The sequence below is a fragment of the Ptychodera flava genome, chromosome 7 (genome assembly GCF_041260155.1).
Source record: "Ptychodera flava strain L36383 chromosome 7, AS_Pfla_20210202, whole genome shotgun sequence".
Taxonomy (NCBI): Eukaryota; Metazoa; Hemichordata; class Enteropneusta; family Ptychoderidae; genus Ptychodera; species Ptychodera flava.
Genome location: NC_091934.1, coordinates 11,787,912 through 11,814,582, shown reverse-complemented (window position 1 = coordinate 11,814,582; position 26,671 = coordinate 11,787,912). Strand labels below are relative to the sequence as shown.

At 37.6% G+C, this 26,671-nt stretch overlaps 1 protein-coding gene and 1 long non-coding RNA gene across 3 annotated transcripts; one reads left to right on the top strand and one right to left on the bottom strand.

Annotated features, from left to right (window-relative positions):
• Positions 1-1,472: 1,472 nt before the first annotated feature.
• LOC139136795 (adaptin ear-binding coat-associated protein 2-like) lies at positions 1,473-26,375 on the bottom strand. 2 transcript variants are annotated; one of them, XM_070704632.1, is made up of 8 exons: positions 26,227-26,375; positions 18,049-18,149; positions 15,354-15,458; positions 14,152-14,233; positions 12,041-12,155; positions 8,799-8,962; positions 6,845-7,073; positions 1,473-6,109 (listed from the first exon to the last, which is right to left on the bottom strand). In XM_070704632.1, the coding sequence occupies exons 1-6, from the start codon at positions 26,373-26,375 to the stop codon at positions 8,939-8,941; spliced, it is 576 nt and encodes a 191-aa protein (XP_070560733.1). In that variant the 3' UTR covers positions 1,473-6,109; positions 6,845-7,073; positions 8,799-8,938. The 2 variants fall into 2 exon arrangements, with proteins under 2 accessions (XP_070560733.1, XP_070560734.1); XM_070704633.1 differs by having other exon boundaries at positions 6,845-6,923.
• LOC139136797 (uncharacterized) lies at positions 21,560-25,217 on the top strand. Its single transcript, XR_011553244.1, has 5 exons — positions 21,560-21,698; positions 22,746-22,819; positions 23,910-23,984; positions 24,371-24,443; positions 25,090-25,217. It is a non-coding gene; the product is annotated as an uncharacterized lncRNA (long non-coding RNA).
• Positions 26,376-26,671: the final 296 nt, after the last annotated feature.

Sequence of the window (26,671 nt, the reverse complement as noted above, 5' to 3'; positions counted from 1 at the left end):
CCTTGCCCCCCCCCCCCCCCCAACGTTTAATCCATGTTGTAACAAACCTGTTTTTGTTATTGGCAGGGAGCAGGCAAATCACTGTGTTCTGTAGCTGTTATATCGGGGTTCCCATTGGTTCACCAAAGCAGCTATAATATACATACCGATACTAGGGACAGCAGAAATGTCACTGATGTTTCCAAACCATTTTCCTGCACTTTCTAACTATTGTGAAAACAGTCTAGCAGCCCTGCATTTTACTAATTTTTTGTGACGTGTTCATTTACAGGAATCTCAAAGATGTAAAAAGATGAAAATTTCCCAGCCAATCTATTTGTTATAGCAAGCTATAAACTGTAAGCCATGTTTTATATGTTAATCATATTCTTGAATTTGGATGGACAATACAAATTACGACAATATAATTCAAGAAATAAAACATGAACTGCTGGCATGGAACTTTGACTTGCTTCTAGGAATCTTTGGTTGACAATCTAGAAGAGTCGCCAAAGTAAGCCAACTTGTAAAGCTGATACTGCAGGCTATTATGCGATCCCTGTCACGGTTTTCAGTTTGAGGTTCTGAATCACTAGAATGGGTAATAGTAACAGAGTTGGGTATCTAATTTTGTCAATTAAGGTGACAGAATGTCATGTTGACCTCTGTTGTTGTCACAAATTCTGAATTTTCCATTATTATATGGAAATCATACACAGAGACCAATTGACATAGTGACTGTAAATATTGTTCAAAAGTAATGCTGTGTTACTGCAGTCCTACAAAGCAAGTGATCTTTGCGTTGTTCTGGATTTAGCAAATCAACTAAGTTGCTGGATGTAGTCCAAATTATTGTTACAGTAGTCTTCCAGGTGTTCATATCAAACTTATGTTTGAAAAGAATTGTTACTCAAATGTACAGGAGTGACATGCAATAAAATTTTCAATGCCGAACACCAGATTCGCCCTCGTTGCAAGTCTCATTTTTCAGTTGTCTGAGTAACACCAGTTCTGCAAATATGGGCTTCAATTTGCCACATATCTTTAAACGTTCATACATGTAATTAGGTTATAGTTTACAGGATCAAAACCATTTTACAGTCACCTTTTCAAAGCAAAGTCAGCATTAAGATAAATGATTTCCAAGCTGATATCCTTCAATGGATTGCCAATTTGAATTATACCACTGGATGCAATTTGTGCTATGATTGTATCAAATCTATTAAGCATGGATGCACATGTTAGTGCTTTTGATTAAGACGTGGACATAACTTTTATGCTCTAAGTAAAAGGAGGCACTAATGAAGCTATATACTAGTGATAGAATTTACTGTGGGCATATTTTAGAAACAATATTTCAGGAAATCTCATGAGAATGGTAAACCTTGCAAAGGTGTACATAAGAAATGGTGTGTGGGATAGGATTGGGATGGAGAACTGAGCAAATTTCTGTCAACAAGTTTAAAAGATTGAATTTCAGGCAGGAAACCAAATTCACATTAATCATACTTTATTGACCTCCATGATGACTGTACATAAAATCACATTGATAATGTACATTTGCCAGTGTCAATGTCTCTCACTTCTCTACATCATAACACAAATATTTTCTACATAACAGCTATGTACTTGCTTGATGGTTCCTGTCTGTATATCCAGATGTAACTCTAACCACAGTCTCTGCAGCTGTAAAATGGCAGCTAGCAAAGATGCTAGTACAAGTGAAATGTCTCACAGTGTTTGCAAATAAAACTCAACCCTCTAGAACTAGATAAGCTGGCTGTGATATTCCCCATACCAGAAAACTGCAACATTCCTTTGGTTGAGCTGTGCAAGATGGAGGGTGCTGCAACTAGGCAACACTAACATCAGAAGACTTCAAATCTGATACAGAAAAGACAAAATCACGAACACTGTAACATAACAGTGATTGCAGTGAACATTTCTAGATTTGAAAATAAAATTCAGAGACAGTAGCAGTCAAACATTTACATCATGACAACGTATAACATGTCATTGGCTGTACCGAGTGTTAAATACATTACATACAGTGAATATATCCTTTGTTTGTCAGTTCAGACCAACATTCTGTCAGACCTTTTTTTTTAAATTTCCTGCCAAGAAGTGGTAGAAACAGATATAGCATAAGTCTTAAATATCAAAGGTGTGACGTACATGCAATTGCTGGACATTGACAAATGGAGTTGTTTCGTTTCTCAAAACGGACATGAATGCTATCACGCCAACTCGTAGATCTTGCTTCAGAACCATGACTTTATAAATACCATGCAATATACAATAACAATAGTTGTTAGATTTGGTGATTTTATTGTCATACCAATGTTTGCTGTCTGTCTCTTGGACTTATACCTGTAAATGTCATTTATATAACATTACACAATTTAACACATTAGCCTCTAGTACACACAAATTGTTATCTGAATGCCATAAGTACAAGCTAAGTACTTGTTAGATTTCTTGATCCAAAAGTGCTGAAGGCATCCTGGCAAGTGAATGGTGCAAGTTTTCAAAACTAGATTAGCAAACATTGCAGGCCAAATCTGAAACAAAACGCCGTTGACAATCTAGCATTGCATGTGACATGTAAAATATAAGTATTCTATTGTACAAATGAATATGGTCAGCTTTTGGCATTTGTGGAGTTTCATGATGTATCCATAAACAGCATTGGTTTCATTCACATCCAACATGAACAAACAAATTTTACATTTTGTGTGAATTAGTTACGTCATGGTCAACACCATAATATCAGCATAGACTTCAAAAACAAACAAATGCCTCGTTGGCGTTGCCTTGTTTAGTCTTTCACATTCTATACAAGCTATCAAGAGGATAACCCCAACCCTGGTCATTCAAAATTTGCCAGTCTGGGGCGGAAATCCACTGTATGTCCATGGGGTATACTGTCACAGAAACTTCTACACTTTGCCTTAATACATTAACATATTCTTTATACATGTATGTCCAATTTTCAATTTTTTATTTTATATTGTTTCATTTTTCATGCTCACTACAAAGTATGGCTAAATAATACACCACTACAGGTTTAAGCTCAGAGAATTGAAAGTTACATTTAAAGTTCTCAATACGACAGGAAACATCACCCTATTGTGTTTACAAAACTAATATTTGCTCTTTTCAAAGCCAATCTTTCAACTTTAAAAAAAATTTCTTAATTTTTGTTCAAGATGTAGGAAAGACAGAAGCCTAATGTAACATTAGATCACAGAATACCATTGAAAGTTTTGAAACAAAGAAATTCAAGAAAAATATTTTTCTCATTTTACAGATAAAAACAAAGAAATGTCTGTTGCCTGTATTATTGCTGTTACAATGTACAATTTCTCATTAACTTAAATAATTTATGAAATAAACTCGATGTTTTGTTAATTTTTTTGAGAGATTCTATCATGTATCCACTATTATGTTTCTCAGGTTACAGCTAATATTATAAATGGAGGGTAGGCTTGTAATATTAAACTTTTCCTCCATACTTTTATCAATATCTACAGGTATAGCACAATGTATATTGAAATATGAGTACCACGTACCAATCATGGGCTTTACTTATCATCTAAAAACACGTCCTGTTGATTTTTAGCACGATTTCTGAATGGTTTGTACATACAGAGATGGTTCAAGTATTAATGCATGAACAAAGGCGATGGCTTCACAAGTGAAAATATGAATCTGGTGTAAATAAATCTTTGATCAGAATTACAGCACACAGGATATGTCTTGCAAAAACACTGGCCATGAAAAATCATATCTTGCCATCCCTCTGCCATTAATTCAATCTATGTGTTTGCTGCATCAACTTATATCTATAGATACGTACAAATAAGATCCTTTTCCACAGTTAATCACAAACAGAACAGTTGGATATGTTTGAAACCTGATAAATCATCAAAACTGATATTCCCAACAAAGGAATGTCTGATGGATACTGTTGCTGGAGTGTACAAGATGACATTTATTCTTTGGCAAGTACATGTACTATTCTACGAAAGTGGTTCACTGTCAGTAGACAAGATTTATGTTGTGTGTAAAAACAAACAATTGGAGAAAAAAACTGTAGCACATCTGAATGATGTAAAACCGATCAAAATATCGGTTCATGTTCTGGACAATGGGAAGACCACATAATGAATCCCTTGACTACCTTTAATGTTGGAAATGTCTGGCTACAGTGAATCACTGCACACACCTTGATTGCCAAGATCCTTCATGAGCTCAGAGTGTCTTTGGTACAACAATATTTCTACATTCCTGGTAATCAAGGGTTAAGGTCAAGTTCAAGAAGGAGGTCATTCCCTATTGGGAATGTGAATTGTCAAAGTATGGGCTTGACAATGACTGCACTCATGTTTCGGATAAATGTTCAAATTTGGTTTTCATTTATACACACTACAGCTACAACATAGGACAGATTACCAAAGGTGATACCTTTCCTTCCTACCACAGATTCCATTCAAAACTTTTCAAAAGGTCATAATTGGCTCCCGACTGAATGTTTTCATGTACTGATATTCCAACTCTTTGATTGCTTAGGAGTAAACATATCTGTAGAGATTGGTCTGTCAGGGTGCAAAGGTTAAATCATGATTTCTCCAAAGGATTATTGTATTGCACAAAACATTCAGTTTTATATGGCATATGACTACAAGAGAAATCACAATGGAATACTTACTGACGTTTCACATGTCATGCATGTGTACCTATAATCAACTGTCTGGTACACAATGTCTCTGACAACATAATTTATGATCTCAATATTTCTAACATCCTGTACATGAACTAAAGAAGAGTACATTAACTCTATTTTAAAAGCACTTTTGGCCACTTTCCTCAGATACATGTACTGTGATATTTAACACATTGCAGATTAACTGGTTTACAAATACCATACTTATGAATGATATGCAGGTATGATAAGACAGTTTTTGTTCCATCTTCAGCACTGATTAATCCCAATTTATGAAAGACTAACAATGTTATACAAACAATAGATGAAAATTCTTGTCTTGTCAAATTGTAATCAACTGTATTCAAACACATTGGCAATGACTGGTGGGTATTTCAGCAAATCCTTTGTACGGATATAACAACACGTGGGTACGTACAGGACACCATTGCCTTGTATGTAAATACTACAGGTACAGTATTTCTATTGATACTGACTGTACATATTGGGTACATGCATGTACCACTACATCAATGCTATGCTATCCTACAGACCTAAGGATTTCTATTTCACAAAACTAATAAGAATTAAACAAAGTGGAGATATTTTCAGTCACTACTGGTTCACAAGCAATCTGTGCATGTGTCAAACCCTAAGGATAATTGGAAGAGACACGTACGGTATATGTTCCTTCATAGAGGGGTTTCATATAAACCTTTGGACTATTCTCCACATCATATCACTAATATACCACATGAAGATCACAAAGAATACCCTTTTTCTCCTAAAATTATGAGAAATATCAGAACTATTTGTCCCATAAAAATTTCAAGCTGTAATTTCAAGTCATTTGAATCAGTAACCTGAATATTACTGTTGAATATTTCTGTATGCTTCAAGTAAAGCTATATTTCGATATATTGCTTTACACACATCATTGTGATTAACTTCATGAAAGAAAACGCTGTAACAATCTTGAGAGGTGTGTTGGGAAAGTCATTATTAGGTTGAAGGAATTTGATAGTATTGTTGATAGTTTTCAAATAAAAATACAGAAGATACAACAGAATCGTATTGTTTTCTGTTGTTAAATCAGGCATGGAGCCAGCTGTGGTTAACTATTAAATGAAACCTGTCGACCTCTGACCTGAAGTACAAACATGAAATGAGCAGTTTGGGGACAAACTTCAATATTGATAACCACAGATTCTCTCTGAGAAGACTTTAGGTTCTTTTAACTTTGGACTTGTGATGAGACTTGCTGTTTAGATGTTTTTTGCAGTCAAAGTTGAAACATGTGACATTTCTGAAGATAGAGTACTGAACCCTTTCATGACAATACAGCTTGGTTAAAAAGTACATGTACACACTATGTATAAGTTTCCTTAAAATTGCACCCATCCACTGTTTTTCGAGTCCTGGTTCCTGAAATTTGAAAGAAAAATAAAGTTATCATACTTTCATACAGTGAGTTGAACAGCGTATTAAAGATACATTGAGCTACACAAGTGATAATTCACATTTCATTTGGTATTCTATGTTGCTCATAGCATGAAACGTTATAATACAGAGATTACATGTACTTCTCTCTTTGAAATAGACGGTGAGCATAACTAATTACACGACAAGACATCTTATTTCTGTAAGATGGGTCACGAGAGCAATATTTTCATGAAAAAACATACATGTATTCTTTGCTACAACTGCACTGAAGCAAAATAATGTTGAAATAATGTCGTTAGGATCACCAGCAGAAAGTCATGTCGCGTCACTTTTGAGTATTGTGATTGTGTGATTCTATTCAAGAACAGGTACACTGTATTGCTGACTCCAGTGACCTTTGACAGCGACCTAGCCGTACTTGCAATATCTAGTCAGTAAATCTGGTAAAGACTCTGCTTGTACCCATGCTCAAATGGTTTCTACCGAGTCATGATGTTGAAGCATTAATATGCCCTTTTCCCCAGTGCAAAATCACAGTACATTTATGACCACCCTTAAATACACAATTTTATTTTCATTTCTCTGTTTCAGGTAAATCATGCAATTTATGGTTGGTGAAAATCATTAAAAACAAACAAATTGCACTGATCTCTCTGCAGGCTGAAAAGTTAACATGTATGAAATTTATAATGAAAGCTCACATGGAACATTACATACCCTGCACTTGTGAAATCACCCCAATCACTAGCGCCCCCTGTAGACGATGGTTGTTGCTGTGGTTGTGGTGGGGCAGCTGCTGTAAAGTCACCAAAGATATCCCAATCAGATTTTTGCTGAGATGAGGGCACTGTCACTGACGATGATGATGACGATGATAGTGATGAGGACCCGAAATCTACGAGTAAGTCCTGGTTGAATTGCTGTGTTGACTGTGGTGTGGTGCCACCTATGTATGCCAGCAGATGAAGTGAAAAACCATGGAATGGTGACATATTTATTTGATAAATATGAATTTATGATCACCCTTAACCATGCCAAAATCACCTGCACTGAGTGAATGAGTCCGTGTACAAATGAATTCAACATGAGCTCAAATACGTGTACATGAAGGTGTAAGCAATACATGTACCCCTGTATACATGTCAATAAATTGTTGAAGATGAAACTGACTGATTCATTCATTCATTCATTCATTCATTCATTCAAAACTTCAATAAAACAGAACAAAAAGGTACAAATATGAGTCATACACAGTAGATGTAAATATTTGCAAATGCGTGAAAGTGAAGGTCTAGGTGACAGGCTAATGGCACAGCATGTCTGAATATGTATATGAAGATCTAACCATAGACAGTAATTTCTCTACTGAAGATCTAACCAACTGAGTAATAGTAATATTATGTTTTGTGAACATTGCTCAATGTGAAGTTAACTAAGTGGGCGCCTCAAAAGAGAAAGACTTCAACTTTTGCTCAAGCTTTCCTTGAAATGAAACTTTCAACTATTCTCTTACATAATCAAGAATAAAAATCAGGGGTCACAGTGCACAGTTTGGTACAAGAAAAACAAATTACCTTACATTTCCCAATATTTGAAATTCAAAATGGCTGCCATCCCTACGTTAACTCTCTAGGTAAAATATGACTTTGATCTTCAAAAACTAAGACAGTGATACAGTGGTACAACAGAAAAGCACTGAAAAAATGTGAGTCTGAATATCTGTCTGCTAGGTGCATTCTACCTTAATGAGAAAGATGAGTTCATGCACTGCAATAGTATTTATTATGCTGAACTGTCATGCGAGTGAATGCCTTGATATTTAACCCTTTTCCTGCCAAGTTCATATTTCACCAACAGGTCAAGTTTGTGAAAACTAATGAAGCACAATATGTCCCATATGGTGCATTTTAACAAATTGAATATTTGAAGGCCCCTGAAATCACAGATACTGTAAACATGATTTTTTATGGACTAACGCTATTGGAAAAGATCATGCCTAATGTGTGGAAACTTATGGTTTTGGCTCAATATTGCTTTTCACTGAGTTGGCTGATGGGGAAGTGATAATGTCTGGCAGGAAAATGGTTAAGATAACTCCTTGATATTTGAGAATTAACAAAGTTCTTGAAAAACATAGTTGTTGTAAGAGATGGTTGTATATGATAAAATATGTGAATGCTAAAATCTTTCACAAGACATTTCACATTCACATATCTCCTTTAATAGTTGTTCCAGGAATTTAAGGTAGAACGCACCTCGGGGACAGGCATTCGGACTCTCAAACTTTTACAATTCTCTTCTGATATACCACATGTGGGGGTTCATTTTAAAGCTCTTGGTGAAAGAAAACTTTTCACCGGCTTAGTTTTTCGAAATTCAAAATTTTTTATTTATCTCCATAGAGTTAACACAGGGATGGCGGCCATTTTGAATTTCTAATATCGGTAAATCTTGGGTAATTTGTTTCTCTAGTACAAAAATTTGCACGGTGACCCCCTATTTTTATTCTTGATTTTGAAAGAGAATGATTGAAAGATCCCTTGAGGAAAGTTAGAGCAAAAGTTTAAGTCTTTCACTTTCGAGGTGCATATTACCTTAAAGACATTGAAAGAATGACCAGCTTATCTGACTGGCACCATTGAAAAGTTCATCCAAGCAAAACAGAACTTACCAAATAAATTATGGCTGGCTTGTTGAGCAGGCTGCTGTGGTTGAGTCTGTCCAGCTTGGCCTGGTGGTGGAGTTAAAGTAGGTATTTTTGAGCCTGGTGGTGGCGGCAAAACCCAACTTGTCCAGTAGGTTTGGGTCTAGCTACACCTGTACTTGACTTTTACTCTGATAACAAAATGTACAAATGTGATAAGACACCATTGATATTATAAGTCAGTTGATACATGAATGATAAAGCTTATACCAGATGAGTTTAATTTTAATTAGATCATTGAATAAAAGCTCAGAAAAGCTGCTGGCTATATGCACCAGATGTGTGGTGGGTCATTATACACATATTGACTGGCCATGAGGGCAACAGCATACGTCTGTACCCCGAGGAGGGTGACTCACAGGCCCGAGGGGTTAAAGACGTATGCTGTTGCCCTCATGGCCAGTCAATATGTGTTTTGTAACACATCTCATCCGTAGCCATGCATAAGAACGTACTACATGTATACACAAAACTTGTCTTATGTAGGCCTATGATGTAGGCCTAATATGTTGGAGTGGTTCAGTAAGAACCGTTTTTCCTAACAGGATCGCAATACTTCTGCAAAACGTTAAATGCACCTTTGATTATAGTTTTTGTCCATTTCGAGTCCTTGTTGGAAACCAGAGCATTCAGTTCTTCTTCAGAAAGTAGGACAAACCTAGAAATTTCTCAACTATCGTTTCAATCCGCCGCAAACGACATCTTTGTTTACATTCCGGTCCGCGCATGCATCAATGTCGTTTTTGACATCAGCTGGCATCATTTTTTGGAACTGATGCCTGGCAGGCAACAGTTCAAACAAATGATGCCTGATGACGTTGTTTACGTGGATCAGCACAAAAGAATGCATCCCACGTGACTATCAACTGGCGAATTAGAATACAGACTGCGGATGAGGTATGTTACAATTCCTAATGATGCATGACAGTTTGAGAGACCTCATTCAACATATTAATTAGTGAGACGTGTGCATAATTGCATAACCCTTTCACCACCATGGTTTGTCCCAAATCCATTGTTTTCTATGGCTAAGTTGGACCTGTATACAGGGAACTGGGGGTGAAAGGGTAAGAAAGCTCTCCCTTCACAGATTCTGCATGTAAGGTCATTCATTGATGGTACCAATCTTGAATTATCTATTGATTGGTACAATCCAAATCATTCATTGATAATGCTGATCTTAAATTCTTCATTGATGGCACTGATCTGGGATTATGAAAACTACATGCACATCATGTTGAAAAGTATCAGCAAACAGGTACACACGCGATTGTGCATACCTTAGTCCAAGCTTAGTCAAAGCTTATATGAAGCTTGGCGCCGAAGCTCAGTACAATAGTTTGCTTGCCGACCTTAATTTAAGACTGGGACGCCCAAGATTAACTGAAGCTTACCCTTGCACACCTTAGTTGAAGCTTAGGCAACTAACCTTTATAAAAGCTTAAACTTCCAAATCTTGTTCTAAGCTTGGGCAGTAAACCTTGGGCAGAACTTTACGGATAAGCTTTTTATCATCCTCGTTTCTACTGTAGCTTTTGGGTCCCTTGACCCAGCATTTGACCTAAAGGGTTATTTTTTGCTCAGTTTAGGGAGGCGATTTTGCTGCCGAGTCTTGGCGTATGACCCGTTTGAAAGTTATGATCCACATTTATGTAAAAATATAGACCAGTATTATAAAGCGGGCTTTGGATAAAATAACCACAAACGTGTAACCGTTGAAATATGTTTGCGTTGAGACCGACATCGCGACAGGAACACTTACGCCCGGTGCTTTCAATTTCATGTCGTCTGCACAGCGGAAGAAGAGTGCGGCTTGATCGACTGCATCACGACTTTTATGAATTAACCACTATATGACAAGTTTCTTGTTGACAAGTTTTAATACCGATGTACTGAATTATATCGAGTATAGCCATAAATGAGCCACAAAAATCCGACTACACTTCTGAAAATACACGACGGCGAAGAGATGCACACACCACACCTTACGATTCGTACTCGTAGTGACTCAGAAAGTTCGTGATCCTGTTCCTTGTAAGATTTTGACACAAATCATATTACTAGGTAAAGATACTCCCAAAAAAGACAAACTTTAATGTAGGTTATTTAAACAAGTTTAGTCATATTTAGGCAAGCCAACGACAAAAACGAGCAGACGATGTAAATACCTTTGAAATGATTTATTCGTATATTGCAACAAACTGTACACAGTATATACAAGTTACGAAGCTGTACTCACTTCAAGTTTTCCCTAATCTGCTCACAAAATCCTTTCTAAGATGATAAATTCGGCATATGGGACGTGTAAGGAAGGGCATGGATAATTCTTGAAGATGAACTGACTGGCACATCTACTATTAAACGTAAATCCACATTGCATTCGTACGTAGAGGCCGTATATCTGCAGATTTACCTCCGGGAGTTGCGCGAGGTCTAATTTGACCGGATTTTTGGTGGGCCTCGTAACTTTCATGAAGGGCTGTGAGTATTTTTCGGAGTTGAAAAATTACTCTCTTTACACACTCCAGCCTATGTTTCACATTTAATGCGGTACTTCACACAAATATTAGCATCCTTCAAATTATGGAAACCCGGATTGACATCTTTATAATTAAACTGTTTAATGTGAAATTTTACCACAACCACCCAGTGAAGTGGAATGGCCCAAAAGCGGAATAATATCAACAAGTGAAACGGTTACCATCACTCCTTCGTAACCAACTTTCTACGTATGAGTACAGCGCGAATAAAGAATAAGCAAGGGCATATTTCTATCGATTTCGTATCAAATATCGGAATGCCGCCGGGGAAATGATCATAACCAATGTATGCATGAATGATAAAGAGGTTATTACACATAATGTGTCCGCATTTTGGACACATCACTCGAATACAACGCGATATCGACCAAACTGCGTGTCTGCGTTTTCCCGGCCATACGTAAGCTCCGTTGTTTGTCCTTAGGCGAAGGTTAAATGCCAAGCTTCACTGAAGCTTAATCCCAGGTAAGCTTGATTTAAGATTTGGCAGCAACCCTGTTCCAAGCTTTGGACACAATCCTTATCTCAAGATTTGCAAACAAGATTGGATTAATCTTTATCGACAACAAGCTTGGCCGAAGAGCATTGGCAAACCTTCACCCAAGCTTAGAGTACCGCCAAGCTTGGACTGTACTGCACAATCGGGTGTGTAAGAGACAGAGAACATACCCCTATATTTATTTTTATCGTCTGTCCTTCTTTCAAACTAAGGTCTAACTTTGGTCCAGGATCCACTGCAGCTTTCTTCTCTTCTTCTTCAAATTTTTTACTTTGTTTTACCCATCTATGAAAAAAACAAGAAAAGCTATCACATGGAAGCTAGAAATAAATTGATACGATGAACTAGAATATTTTCATGTGTATGATTTTTTAACATGACATATCTTCAGTGTTCTCCACAAATGAAAATTAAAGGCGGGCGGCTAATTAGCATATGTATTTGCATAATATTTGCATACAATTTACATATCACCAGGGCTATTCACAAGGCACTCCAGTGATGAGATATACTTCTGACATTCTCAATATTTTTCTCCATTCAGCAGTGATTAATGGCAAGCTATACAATTTATTTTTACATTTAAATCCTGTCTATTTACTTTAAATAAATAATAAAACATCAAAAGTGAAAAAAAACACATTGAACTAATACAAACAATACACAATTTAGTAAATATATTGCACAATACCAACATGAAAATTCAAAAGTAGGCCTACATGAGAAGTAATCAGTGTTCGAAATAATCGGTGGCAAATGGTGGCACGTTTTCATGTGACCCTCTGTTACTATATGTTTTGTCTGTAGCCGGATTGGTAAAGCCATGAACGTCTTTTTTTTACGTCCATGACAAGTTGACACGGGACTGAATAATGCACTAAGTTACAATGCGGAGTCAGCGGAGCATGCCTGCAGAGAAACATACGTTGACTTTAAAACTCAATTCATAATAAAGGGAGGCCCGAAAAAATGATACCAAGTATTTCCAAGAGAAGATTTGAAATTTCATCGACTCTTAGTTCGGCAAACGTACAAAACTTCGACAACTGCGCGGCGCGGCGTAGGCTGCCATGCATGTTTGTGTACACGTGTGGAGCACGCTGGCGCACTAGATCTCGATCACACGCGACCTTTGAACTATACAGTAGGCCTACAGAACCGTATGTACGGTACATAGCTGCTGTATTCGGATGATCACACGAATGATGATTGTAGCTCGTGCAGTTTCTTTTTACTTCATTTCATTGTGCCTTTGATATTTTAAAACGGTCACGGATTTTGAAACTTGATCAAACGCAACTGCTTCTCAAAGTCAATCGAATGAATCCATGCAAGTTACGAATGCGTGACAGGAAATGACACACATGGCTTCAACGTCATGTGGACGTACACGGATCTCAAAATGGCTAACTTGGCTCGGATACGCAACGACCTGAGCACGCGAAGTACCATACTTTTTTGCATCTGATATTTGTCTCAACCAATCGCACGATTTTAGCCAGATCTGATCGAAATCACTTTTCCTGACCTTCGGATCCTTACAAGTACGAGACATTGGCGGCAATGGCAGTTGACAATAGCATAGATGCTTTGACTGAGTGTCCGCTGGCAAAATGCAACACCGAGCCTTCGAGTGTACCGTGTCCGTTGTATGAAATGGACGGTGTCTGTACGGTACGGTCGGCAGCTTAACACATTTCAAGCTTTTTGAATTGAAGTCTTAGCCAGTGTTCATCGCACTACGGCCGTTTCACACTTGAAAAGCTTGCTGAAATAAGAGCGTGACAAAATCGCCGCTGAGAAACATAGGTCTTCAACCACGTTTACTAAAGAGTATCGGCGCCGGCGGATATGAAACAGGATCGGGCGAAAAAATAAAGGATCGGGGCCGTCGGGGCCTGGGAGAACATTGAGGATTGCATGCAGTCGCAAAACAAACCGACAGATGTGTGAACGGTCCTCTTTATTACACGACGTTGTCAGTTGCTGTCATTTTTATTCAATAGGCTTTCAGATATTGTTCGGACAACTGACTGTGAAAACAGTTTAGGCGACAGAAAACAAAGGCGGGCGGGCGAGATTAAAGGCGGGCGGGCGAGATTAAAGGTGGGCGGCGACAAAAAGAAGCCGGGCGCACCGCCCGTCAAAAACCCCTTGTGGAGAACACTGAGATATATTTATCCGGTTATCTGACTGAATTACATGGAAGCATGTAATGATGTTGTTAAGCCAGTCTGCCAGATCATGCTGAAAAAAATTTGATGTGACAAACAATACTTACTTAAAGTGGTCTTGTAAAGCTACATTGAAATCAAATGAATCTCCTCTGTCAGCAAAACCTATACCAATGAATGCTGTCCGACCTGAAACAAATTCAGAAAACAATCACATGATTGTATATCTGCTTTTACAATGATGATAATACCAATGCGTAGTGACTCACTAGGGAATCAGAGCCTGGTCCTTGTATGACCCTTCTATACAAGTCCAGGAATATTTTGATACTACTCATGAATAAATGGTGTGAAATCATCATTTTAAAATGTGAAGTATATGGACTGTTCAACAAACAAGCTGTCCCAACATGTGTGTAGCAGCTTTGAAGAAACCTGATAGCAGTTTGTGATCAATGTTACAACTGCATTGGTTCTGTGAAAGGCTCAAGTAATATGAACAGTTTCACCCCTTTCCTTGCATACACAGTACCAGCAGGTTTGATCATTCTGTACAGAATTATGGAAATGTACCACAACTATTCAAGTGAGAGTAGGGGGAGGGGGATTTACACTGCTCTGTAACATGTTCATGTTCATGTTCACAATCAACATTATTCAACATAGCAATGGCTATTTAAGCACAAACCACAAAAAAGATTCCAGTTGTTCCGTCACTGATAACCTATTTGATAAAAAAATGACGGCATATGTTTTTTCTGTTCCCTCTGAGCCAAATTTACACATCACTGATTCATGGCTGTTCTCTGTAAATCATGGGAATTTGACATATTGTATGTACTTGTGTAGAGTTGACTAAAGGAAATTTACAAAAATTCCTACATTGATGCAGGCAGTTCAGAACTATTCTGAGTTAGAGGCGATAGTCCACTATGATTGTATTCTTCTGTAAAATTTCTGTTTTGTTCTGTTTCATCAGATAGGAGTTTCATTGTATTCCCTTTACTGTTTTAGTGAATGGTATAAATTTGACTTCATGCAGAGCTAAGTTTTTACAATATACCATGATACTTGGTCAATAGTTCAGTGCCTTTGTTAAGGCCAGTACCCAAGTAAATTTTAACAGAGATTCCCAGTCATGTTACTTGAGGTCCTCCTGTTTTATTGATGCAATCCTGATTGGCGACAATGAAAATGATTTGAGAGTTCCACCACAATGTACGTATCTTCCTGAACCTTACCAAAAACACTGTTAAGGAATAATAAATGTGAAGTTGAAATAACTCCTCAGAGAGACACAATAACATACCATTCTCATCCATTAGTCTGATGACAAAATATCTGCTGGAATCCATAACAGCTTCAACTGCAATACCAGGGTAGGCATCTACTGGACATTTGGCAAACAGTTCACCTGTATTCAAGTCAAGACATTATAAATGAATTTACATTCATACAGGTACATGTATGCTCAGTCTTTAACCATAATGCAAGTGTTGTCACCTATGATCAAATTTTCAAAAATTTAAATTAAAAGGTCCACCCAGCACACATCAAAATTGCTGAATTCTTTTGAAACTCCTATGTGTAGTACCGGTAGTCATTTTGGCTTTTCTTTTGTGAAATATTCTGTGGTATCTTTTGTCAGCTCAACTTTACTCATAAAATAATTTTATCAAGAAAATTCCAAGGCATACAATGTTTTATGTAAAATGTGGTCATGCAATGCTTATAAATTAGATGATTCCTCTATTGCAGGGATTAAAGAGCATTTTTGACTTGGATGTCTCAGTGTTTCATCTAGGCTGCGCGATTGCGCGATTCCCAATCTTTGGTATGCTGCGCGCCGCCAATCACAGGTAGAAGGGGCGACCCATCGCGCACTGCACTGAGCTGGCTGGAATGGCTGCTATCATGGGTGTCACACTTTGATGCATTTGACCAGTTATCGGCACCTGTTAATTGTGTGGCAACGGGCATTGTATAGTGTTTCAATAACATTTACATGGAAGGGACTAATTTTACTTTGATTTTGATACTTTTTGAACTGCTTCAATAAATTGTTGTTGAAACAATACCACGCGTAAATTTCCGTACGCTGATTTTGCATATGAAAGCCTGTCAGGCAGTTGAGAGTTACGTTCACAAAAGTTCGTTGCCCTAGCCTGATAAAGTTTCTGTGTCACATTATCTCTGTACGATTGAGAAAAGGAGACAAACTGAAGTTTTTATGCATCGTATGGATGTCCATAACACTCTGAAAATAATTCTGATAACAAAATTGACACGAAATTTGGACTTTACTGTCACAGAAACGTGTTCAGTGCAGACTGCATGCAATGAAAGTCACAAGCAAACTGTGGTGTCAATGGGTCCGGTTTTTGAATTCAGTGAAGAGACACTGACTTATTTTTCGGGGCAAATAAACCCTAAAGTTAACTGTCGGTGACAACCAACCTTTCTGTTTGTTATTTTTCCCGTTCTAAAATGACTGACAAAAAGCAACTGCAGCGAGTCTGACATCGAGAAACTCCGCATTCAAAATACAGCAGTCTAAGGTCTCTAAGTTGTCCGTTTTAACTCTCCTGAGTCTGCACACAAAACTACAAGACCAGCTAGGTCACTAGAAAAATACAGCTAACTGGTTTGTATAGAGCAATGTTGATCCAAACTTACAGTAGTGAGGGATGATATAAGCACAGTAAAAACGTGACAAACAAGTACATTATTTTTTCAGAAGCTACAAAACATTCCTTTATAACTACAAAAGAGTTTTTTCTTGCTTTTTGTAGTGCAGACAGTTCAGTGAAAAATGAAAAAAAAATCCCTTGAAGGTACAGTGGGAATGGCTAACTGTTGTTAATTTTTATGTTTGAATGTACATTAAGCCCTAAAAAAGCAAACATACAGAATATGTACAAACAAACATACAGAATATTTTAGCATACAGAATATGCTACAATTTTTTAAAGAATGGTAATGCTTATGAATATTAATGAGCTGTCCACTACTCTTGGAAGCCCTATACATTCACAACAGTGATATGCAAAGTGATTGTTGACTTTTGAAAAAATCTTATAGAGGTGGTGTTTGCAGCCAGCAGCTTGGATTGTGTAAGCAAGTATTTATGGTTTGTAGTATGTATAACACAAGTAACATCACTGCAACATTAAAACGTATGTCATTATGTTTCAGTTAAATCCCCTCCAAAATTTAAAATCCCCTCCAAAATTCCAGTAGAGGGGGACCAATCCCCCCCTGGTGTAGCATCCTAGATGAACACTGGATGTCTGATGTTTATCTTGTTATCTCTTGACTTTGATAGGTTCTATCGTTTTTATGTAAATTTTTATTTTGATTATATTATCTGTGTTGGCCAAGAATGAGAAACTCAGAAAAACTCCAAAGACAGAAACATTTTTCAGTTGTTTTCATGTTGTTGAGGAACATATTGTACATGTTCAAATTTTTCTGTTTAAAAACAGTTATTTTCCCCGTAGGCCATCAAATCTACTCGCAGTCAATCGTCCAGTCACTACTAAATATAACACAGTATTGTGGTACCAGTGGTAGGGAATTTGTGTGAGAGTTATTTGTGTGTCCAGTACTTTATGTTGTGTACATTATAAGTGTATATGTAATTTATATGTTTATTTTACATACACTACATATGTATTTGATGAACCTGGAAATTAGGGCCAACTACATTATGTCAAGCCAGTGAAATTCACTACTTGACTTTTTGCATAGCCAGCCATATGTTTAGGATGATTTCTTGGACTAAAAGTGCCAAGAGCTTGGCATTAGAACTTTTAGATAGCTTTCTAGTAAAAATTATGAAAAATTGTCACCTATCTGTATTTCAAAGCTACTGTCTGGAGATATGGCCAAGGGTGTGAAAATATGTTTTGACTCAAAATTGCTTTTTAGGACTCTGCAGGATAGCGCTGTTTACAGATCCAACAGGACAAGGCTTTGGCATTAGACTGCATCAGCTAACTCACCACTTGTCTTGTCTTCTAGTTTGATGATACAGTCATTGCCCTTGGCAACGACCCTTAACCTTCCTTTCCAGTCATGCTGGTCCAACTTCCAGTCCGCTGCTCTGTGTCAACAAAATACACAATAATTTATAGATACAAGTGACATATAGATTCATTTGGGACCTATATGTAATTTGCATGAATATGGTACAACACAATGCACACTGTGTCTTGACAAACTTTACAGATATTCAAAGACACACTCACCATCCTATGACAATCTTATTTTCTGTATATCATGACAAAATACTGGTTAAACTTCTGTCATCTAGTTACATAGCCATTGAAACTTAAAAGGCGTAACAATTGTATATCGTTTTTACTGATACTACAGTTTTACCAATTAATAACACAGAATGATATATTATTCTGGAAGACGGTATACAGTGAGATATCAACAAACACATATCATTTACACCATGGGAACAATAGCTATAGTTTGCCACAATAATTTCATAATATTTGTTTTAATAGATATACATTTTTTATCCATATTCTAAATCACATCGTAATACAATGACTTTGTTATCTCGATACAATGGATCATCTAAAATTTCAAATTGAGCACTGAATTATAGTCCTTACTGGAAGTCAGTTATTCGTAATAATTTTGAGCATTACACACATATAGGATCATGGATGTGTTGATAAGTATGTTGATTTTGATTTTTGGAGTGGAACTGGAAACTGCATTTGAAAGGCGGGACAAACAAAGTTACTGTTTATGGTGCCTTACGATGGGTATAAGTCCTTTTAGTTTCCAGACACTGAATGAAGCTATACTGTAAATGGTCCCTAAACTATTCCTTTCATTTAATGTAAATAGTGGCTGGTTTCTACTTCCTTCCAATCTAAAGGACATTTTCTGTGAAGTCTGATATCTTTATCTACTTCCTGTCACACTTATCACTCTATTCAATTGTTGTTAGCAGTATCCTGTCATTCATTGCAACGTAACAGTAAAAGCGTGTTCATGGCTGACTACCAAGTGACATTTGATTTGTACAATGGCTCACTGGTATCCCTAGCCCTGTACTTTTATATCCCATGCTTGAAGGAAGACCATCGTCATGAGTGAAATTTGCACTGGTAATAGTACTACTAATATGTATGTAACTACATGAAATTTCAATATCACAGTGTTACACACATCTGCTTATGTACAAACAAGGCACTGGGAAAAATGAGAGAGTTGCTAAAGCCATGATTATTGAAGCGATATGCATATTGTACATGCAGGTCATTGCACCATGGCTATTCACATGTATACTATACTGTATGTACATGTTCACGTAAGGCTAACACAGCTAACTGACCAATGGCTGTTCTCTTGAACATAATCTACAAGTATACACACGTATCTGTATAATTTATTGGAGATTAACAGTGATACATTCCCAAAAGTAAAAGAAGCATATAAATGTAAATCATGTACGTCAAGAAGTCTTGCACACCTTGCTCTGCACATACATGTACATTGTACATGTACAGTAGGTATGTTATGTTCTGGCATAACAACATTTCCACAACCATGGAAGGCTGTATACAGGAAAATGGCGACCTGATTTTGATTTAGACTGCAAAGAAATTCTTTCCAGTTGAAGAGATTTCTGATATGTTGAACGTGTCCCATGTGAATTTAACGCATTTTGTGGTCATTTGAGAAAAAGAATCTCACACACCAAGGACCTGGGATCAGATTTCTCACACTCGTTGGGGATATTTTGTCTCACACGAGCCGCAAAATGTCCTCAACTCGTGTGAGAAATCTGATCCCAGGTCCTTGGTGTGTGAGATTCTATTATTCACTTGCTATTTACAACCCCATGATGGCAATTATCACATGATTAACAGGCCTGTTAGGATGGAGGGTCTCTCCCTTAAGGAACACCACTTGGCTGGCAAAATACGTTTTCTTTGCAGGGCTAATTAAAACTGCAGGCGGTCCATTTCCTCAGTGATGCTTTTCAGAGCCTTCATTGAGGTCGTGAAATTTCAGGAACACACCTGTACTGACAGACATGAGAGACATATACCACACAGGGCTATCGTGAACCAGGTCCAGATGTACTGACGCCACTCCATCCCATATGCAACTGTTCACTAAGCAGGGCTCGAAATTAACTTTTTTCCCTGGTAGTCCACTTGGGCTACCATTTTCTAAAGTTGGTAGCCCAGTGGCAATGGCTGGTAGCCCACGCATACCGGTAGTTTAGTTCAGGGGTATCTTTTTTCGTTAACCAGATAAGAAAAGGCTATTTTTCAAGATTCTGTCAATGAAGTGAATTTTCTTGTCATTTGATGTGAATATTGCACACCTTTAATTCCCTGAATTTCAGGTCACAGGCTTTGGTAGCCTGAGAGAAAAGTTGGTAGTCTGTGGACGCGGGACAACCGCTAATTTCGAGCCCTGCTAAGTGCCATTACATTCAACATATATTTGTTGCCTACACAGCAACTTGCCCTTATTTCACTCAGTCTGACAGTTAATTTTGATATCTAGCAAGTTCAATGGCAATCCACTGCTCACTCGTTTTGAGTCTTCACAACATCATGGGCATTTATTCTTTTTAAGAGTATTTTTACCAGATGTGCCATTTTATAATCAAATGTTCTTAAATTCATTCATTGTGTACAACTCACCACTTCATCAAATTGACACTATTGGGTATTTGATGTCTGGTTTGGTCGCCATGATTTAAAAAGCATATTTTTTACAGCCCTATCGATCATGGTATATACCGGTAATTACAACGAGTCCAGGTATTCAGTTGAAACATTTTGGGACAAGTTACGTGGCACTATGGGATGAACATACACTGGGACAAAGTGGTTTGGGAAGTAATGGTGTTTGAAATAAGTGGTTTTGGATAAACTGACTGTGAACCTGTGAGTGTCATGGTGTCAAGGGTCAATTCATTATCATCCTTCCACTGACCCATGAATGTAATCCTTCCCTACCTCTATGCACCGACAACGGATTCATTCTTGGTGTGATTGTTGACAGCTTGCAATTTATATAATAATACAAGATTAATTATTACATGTGTAAATTGCTGGTAATCATAATGTTTCCTTGTCTGTGTCAGGGGAAAACATGTCGGTGCATAAACCTATCACTGTGGTGTAGTTTCATGGGTGGCAGTATCAGTGAAGTAGAGTGGTAATCGTACTCCATACTAGATAGGGACTCCAGCCACTTGGTGGCGCCTATTCTGGCCCCATGTAAAGAAGCCAAAAACGTTTAAGCCGAATCCTGACTTAAAAATAGATAAAACACCAAATACCGGCAAGGGTAACAATAACAAGACTGTGGACTTTCACTGTACACATAACATGTGATTCAAAGGTTTCTTACAATACATACACGCCTGCCGAAAAGTACAGCCATTGCGTCACATCTCTTTCCCGTACGCTGCCATCTTGATTTGTGGAGATCTCGTTTTTAGTCTCACGTGATTCACCGGTGGTATATAAAGTTATGGGATGTACCCACACTAGATGTCATTTGCGTTGCGAGTGAGGTAACGTTGAATCTGGCGCTCTTTCAGAGATTTTGGAGGTGAATAACGGGCCATAGTTGAAGGTGGCCGTATGTGAGAAGTTTGAAGGTAACGCGCGTGAGTGCGACAGCGTAAGACAGCGGTATTGCTAGCGTGCACAGACAAAGGTAGATGTTGGATGTTGTTTCAGGTGTACCCGTCCACGCGCAACTTATCGCAGGCATGAAATTTGCGTTGCTACGTAGACGTTGGCGAACGTGAACAAGTGAACATCGGAGCCATGTTGGCAACAGACAACTTTTATATTTGCATAACAATACCCGTGTATGGCCGATTTTCTGTCAGTGACGGTTCATAACGGATGTCACAGTCGCTTGAGGATTGTTATACACCGGATTGCGTGAAAGACTTGGAAAAAGGGAGTCATGACAGCAAATTGCAGCAGTATACATTTATCTGAAAGTTTTGCATTCTGTTTTCACTATCAACAGAGTGATATTCATGTACACCCATGTCACACTCATACCTGGCATCATTTTATACATGTAAGTCAATGACAATAATTGGTAGTTTTGGGGTTATTTATGAACACACTTCCTATGTGAACAATCCCCTTTTGTTGTATCCCACGCATACGCTTAAAATATTATTTGACCTGCCTGGCTTACCCGCAGACAAAATCATTCATTGTTGACATTTCAAGATATGTAAATGCCATCAAAATTTGTGGTATTATTGCATTGTCTGAAATGATTGCATTTATCAGTAGGTATATGCCAACCATCTCAAGTAATACTGTTATCAGTGTGCGACCCACATAGAATTTAAGTGGATTGATCATGTACAAAGCGTATTTACTTATATCCACATTGTTCCCCTAAAAGCAGACAATTTCAAGTTGGATGGCCAAATTGACCAGGAGGTATGGATGTTACATGATATGGGTGCTGTTAATGCGAAATACATCCAAATGAATTTCATTTTGTTGTGAGTGCAAACAGACTGCAAACATTTGAATACACGAGTATTGCTGCAAGTTCCGTTCATGACTTCCACTTTTGCTATGTGATAGGAGCAGTCTGGCGCATAACAACCCCCAAGTGAGTGTGACTGACGTCAAACACTATAATGACTTTCGTTATTATTCTATTTCAGGTGCTGTTGCAAGACCAATCGTTACTTGTTTGTAGCTGAGGATCGCAGGTTCAGGCTGTTAGAATTAGTTAAAGGTAAGTATTTCAGTTATTATGAGTAAGTGAAAGACACAGTGGGTGTAACTTTTGATAATATTTTCACTATTTTTGTTCTGTGTGTCATCTACAGTTACCTGTTGTACACCAAACGTCATGTTGATATGCCAGGTACTGAGCTTGCCACCAAAGTCAATATATGCATTACCAGCAGTGTTATTGTTGAAAAATGACTTTTAGTCCGGACTACAAGTCAAATATCAACAATAACATTGCACTTTACTAGCATACAGACCATGTGAAAGAGCTCAATACTTGGCACTTAGGCATGTTTTAGTCAATAGAATAAGAAACAGTAGTTGTAGCACAGACTAAAAATAGTGAAATAATCATCAGAAGTTACAGATACTGTGACTTTAAAGTGTGTATGGTTTATGATATTTATGTAGCTGTTTGTACTCAATACAGTGCACTGAAATGCACCTTCATTAGTTCCAAAAAGAAGTACACGATAGTTTGACTTATATTGAATATGTACAAGTATGCTTCCTAGTCAGGATTTCAAGAATAATAGACAATAAGTGACAACAGAAAGGAAACTGTCAAACTTTATGTAAAAATTTATACACGATATACTTCCAAATGGTGCTAATTTGTACAAATGAAAATAATCCTTACCAGCCATTGTAGGATTTGTAATGTAACAAACGACATATTTCACATTTTTATTCAATGTGAACGTGTCACATCGTTTTGGAATCAAGTCGAACGTGTTTCAGTAATGAACAACTATAATGTAAAAATGAGAATGAGTGTTTTTTGTGTGGTTTCAAAAACCACATTAAAAATGTTTATTTGCTCTTGGTAATAGCAATTTTCACTCTTTAAAAATCATGGATGAAGTACAAAGATAGCGATGATCTGAAGGAAATCAGATTCTGTGATCTTTCATTACAGAGCTCAGAATAATAAGGGAAAATGAAAATGTTATGTGAACCAGATAAACAACATATATTCTGATCTGTATTATTTTTTAACCAAACAAGAAGAAATAAATATTATTTAAAAAATCTCAAGTGAGTGTGAGTGACGTTACAAAACTAAATTGACTTTGTTTATTGTTTTTCAGGTGCTGTTACAAGACCAATCGTTTGTTTTTGCAAGCTGAGGTATCACAGTTTCAGGCTGTGAGAATTACTTACTGGTAAGTATTTCACTAAGGATGAGTAAGTTAATGGCCCACTTTAAAGTGTTTGTTTTATGATATGTATTTTGCTCTGTGTAGTCAATACAGTGCACTGAAATGCACCTTCATCAGTTCAGCAACAAGTACAGGATAGTTGTACTGATATTGAATATGCACAAGTCTGCTTTGAAGGGTATTTTTGGGTATTTTACACAGTACGTATGTTGTTTGATGTTCTGATAAGGTGAGTAGTGGACATGTTCCTGTGCTACATTGTGAAACAAGGAATGGGCTCAGGACACAACAAACAAAGAAATGTCAAACCTCACCCACTGTACAGTTAGTGTCCGTAAAATGTTTGAAAAGTTAACATGTATCCATCCTTCTGTTTTTTTGTCATGCAGGTGTATAGACGCCAAGTGGTGACAGGTTTCCAACATTGTTGCAGTGCTTCTTTTCATTTTGGCACATCAGCTGGTAAGTCAACTTTTAAGCCCTTACCTTGTTTGGAAGGCCAAGTAATGACAACTGTCTGTGTATGTGAGATATGTAGTACATTAGGCAAAACACTACCAGTTGAAGGGGTTTCTGTAATTGCTTTCCTGAAAGACTATTATGTTGTTGGTGTTATGCTCCGACATTCACATAGTACACATTAAAGGACACAACACAGTTACATTGCATGCATGACCACGAATCATTTAGAGCCCTGGTGATTGTACATGCTTAAAAGTGAGTGCAAAATTTTGTAAATTGTGTTAAGTTTAACTTGTAAAGAACTAACCTTTATCTTCATTTCAGCAATTCATGTGTTCACTTTAACTTGTAAGAACTAACCTTTTTCTTCATTTCAGCAATTAATGTGTTCACTTTAACTTGTACAGAACTAACCTTTTTCTTCATTTCAGCAATTCATGTGTTCAGTTTAACTTGTAAAGAACTAACCTTTTTCTTCATTTCAGGAAATAAAGTGTTTAGTTTCACTTCTAATTATGTCAGTAACTTTCTTCTATTTTACAGCAAATAAAGTGTTCATTATATTCCATGCCAGCCATCATGTTAATGTTCTTAATACACAAGCCAATGCTTGGCACAATACTCATGATGTGTCATGTTCCTTCAGGTTCCAGGTTATCCCTCGTGGTTAATATTACTTATGATGAGGACCGGGCTGCTGATGGCTCACCAATTGTTTACACATACAAACTGATGGAAGACTATAGAGCTGGCGATCTTCAAATAATTGTTTGAGTAAGTATTATCTCCTTAACCCCTTATTGCAGGGTCTCAGTTTCATAGTATTAGTCAGTAACAGTTACGTTAACATGTCTAGGCACAAATACCTCAATATGTGACCTGTAACATGTGGATATTCAACCTTTATTTCTGTTTAGTTCCTTTGAGGGGTCAATTCAATGAGTGTTTGTGGGCTATTTCAATGTTTGGAGGTCTCAGTACCACAGTTGGGGTCATGGCCTCATTACCATAACAAAAGACGGCCATATTGAATTTCGGTCAGAAAGGTACACTGTTTGCACCATCTTCACCTCACTCATTCACACCACTGGAGCCTCACATTTCACATTATCCACTACTTTTATGTTATGTGACCAACACATTGTCATCTTCTTTCTGCAGTTCTGGTATACGAGTGTATTTCACCAACCCACTGGGAACCCTATACTAGAGAACACCCTTCAGTCGCTGGTCAGCATATCGAGTGGGTGAACTTGGAACTTTCTGCACGTCGGATGTTCCTTGGACGCTAGGAATAAGAAACGTTTGAGTTTCTACAGGGATACCAGTCTTGCATAGTAAACTCGTTGCCAGCATACCGTACGTACATACGGGTGGGACCATGGGTAATCTCGCCGTATCCTCCCCCTTTTGTTTGCGATACACTAACAGGGGCACTGTCATGCATGACTTCCGCTGGCGCTGTGCACACTAACGCAAACATAACGGAGTCGACGTTGGCGAATTTGAGCTCCGCAATCTCCTAACGATGCAAACAATATTAAAACATTCGTTTCATCGCGTTAGTATTTTCTCTTCCATTTACAAAATCGGTGCTCAGGACTATCTGTATTTTTGTTACAGCGTGCGTGACGTTGACGTTCAGGATCTAGGATTGGACAGGTGATCAACTACCAAGCACAACGGCAGTCCAAAATTAACAGTACACTGCCAACACGACATCGTGATTACAACACGGAGCTTTGCTTGCGCTTTAAAAAGAGATCATCTTCATTCTACTCACCTATATCCCCTATTAGAGGGCCTCGGCGGGATTTTATACACAAACACCTCGTTCTTCACACACAGTATACTTTCATATTCTGTCGCCATTTTGCAGAGGAAGTTGCTGTTATGACTCAACGTTGATGGCGCTGACCATAAAAATTGCATGACCTCAGGGTCATGGAAAAAAGACATCTTGTCACGCCACGCCCTCTCTTTTCGCTCGCAACCCAGTCGTCGGCGAACGCAACTTTTTGCCGAAGATAAGCATTTACTGCGATGATTTCCCAAACATCGGCAACTTTAGTCATTCTGTCTTATCTACAGCTTGCCAAGAGGGTGTTATGTTTGATTTGTATTTATATTCGATAAGGCAGATCTTCATTAATTGTTGAGGCTGCAACATTAAATTCAATTATTCAACGTTAATTTTAAATTCAATTGTTCAACGTTAATTTTAAATT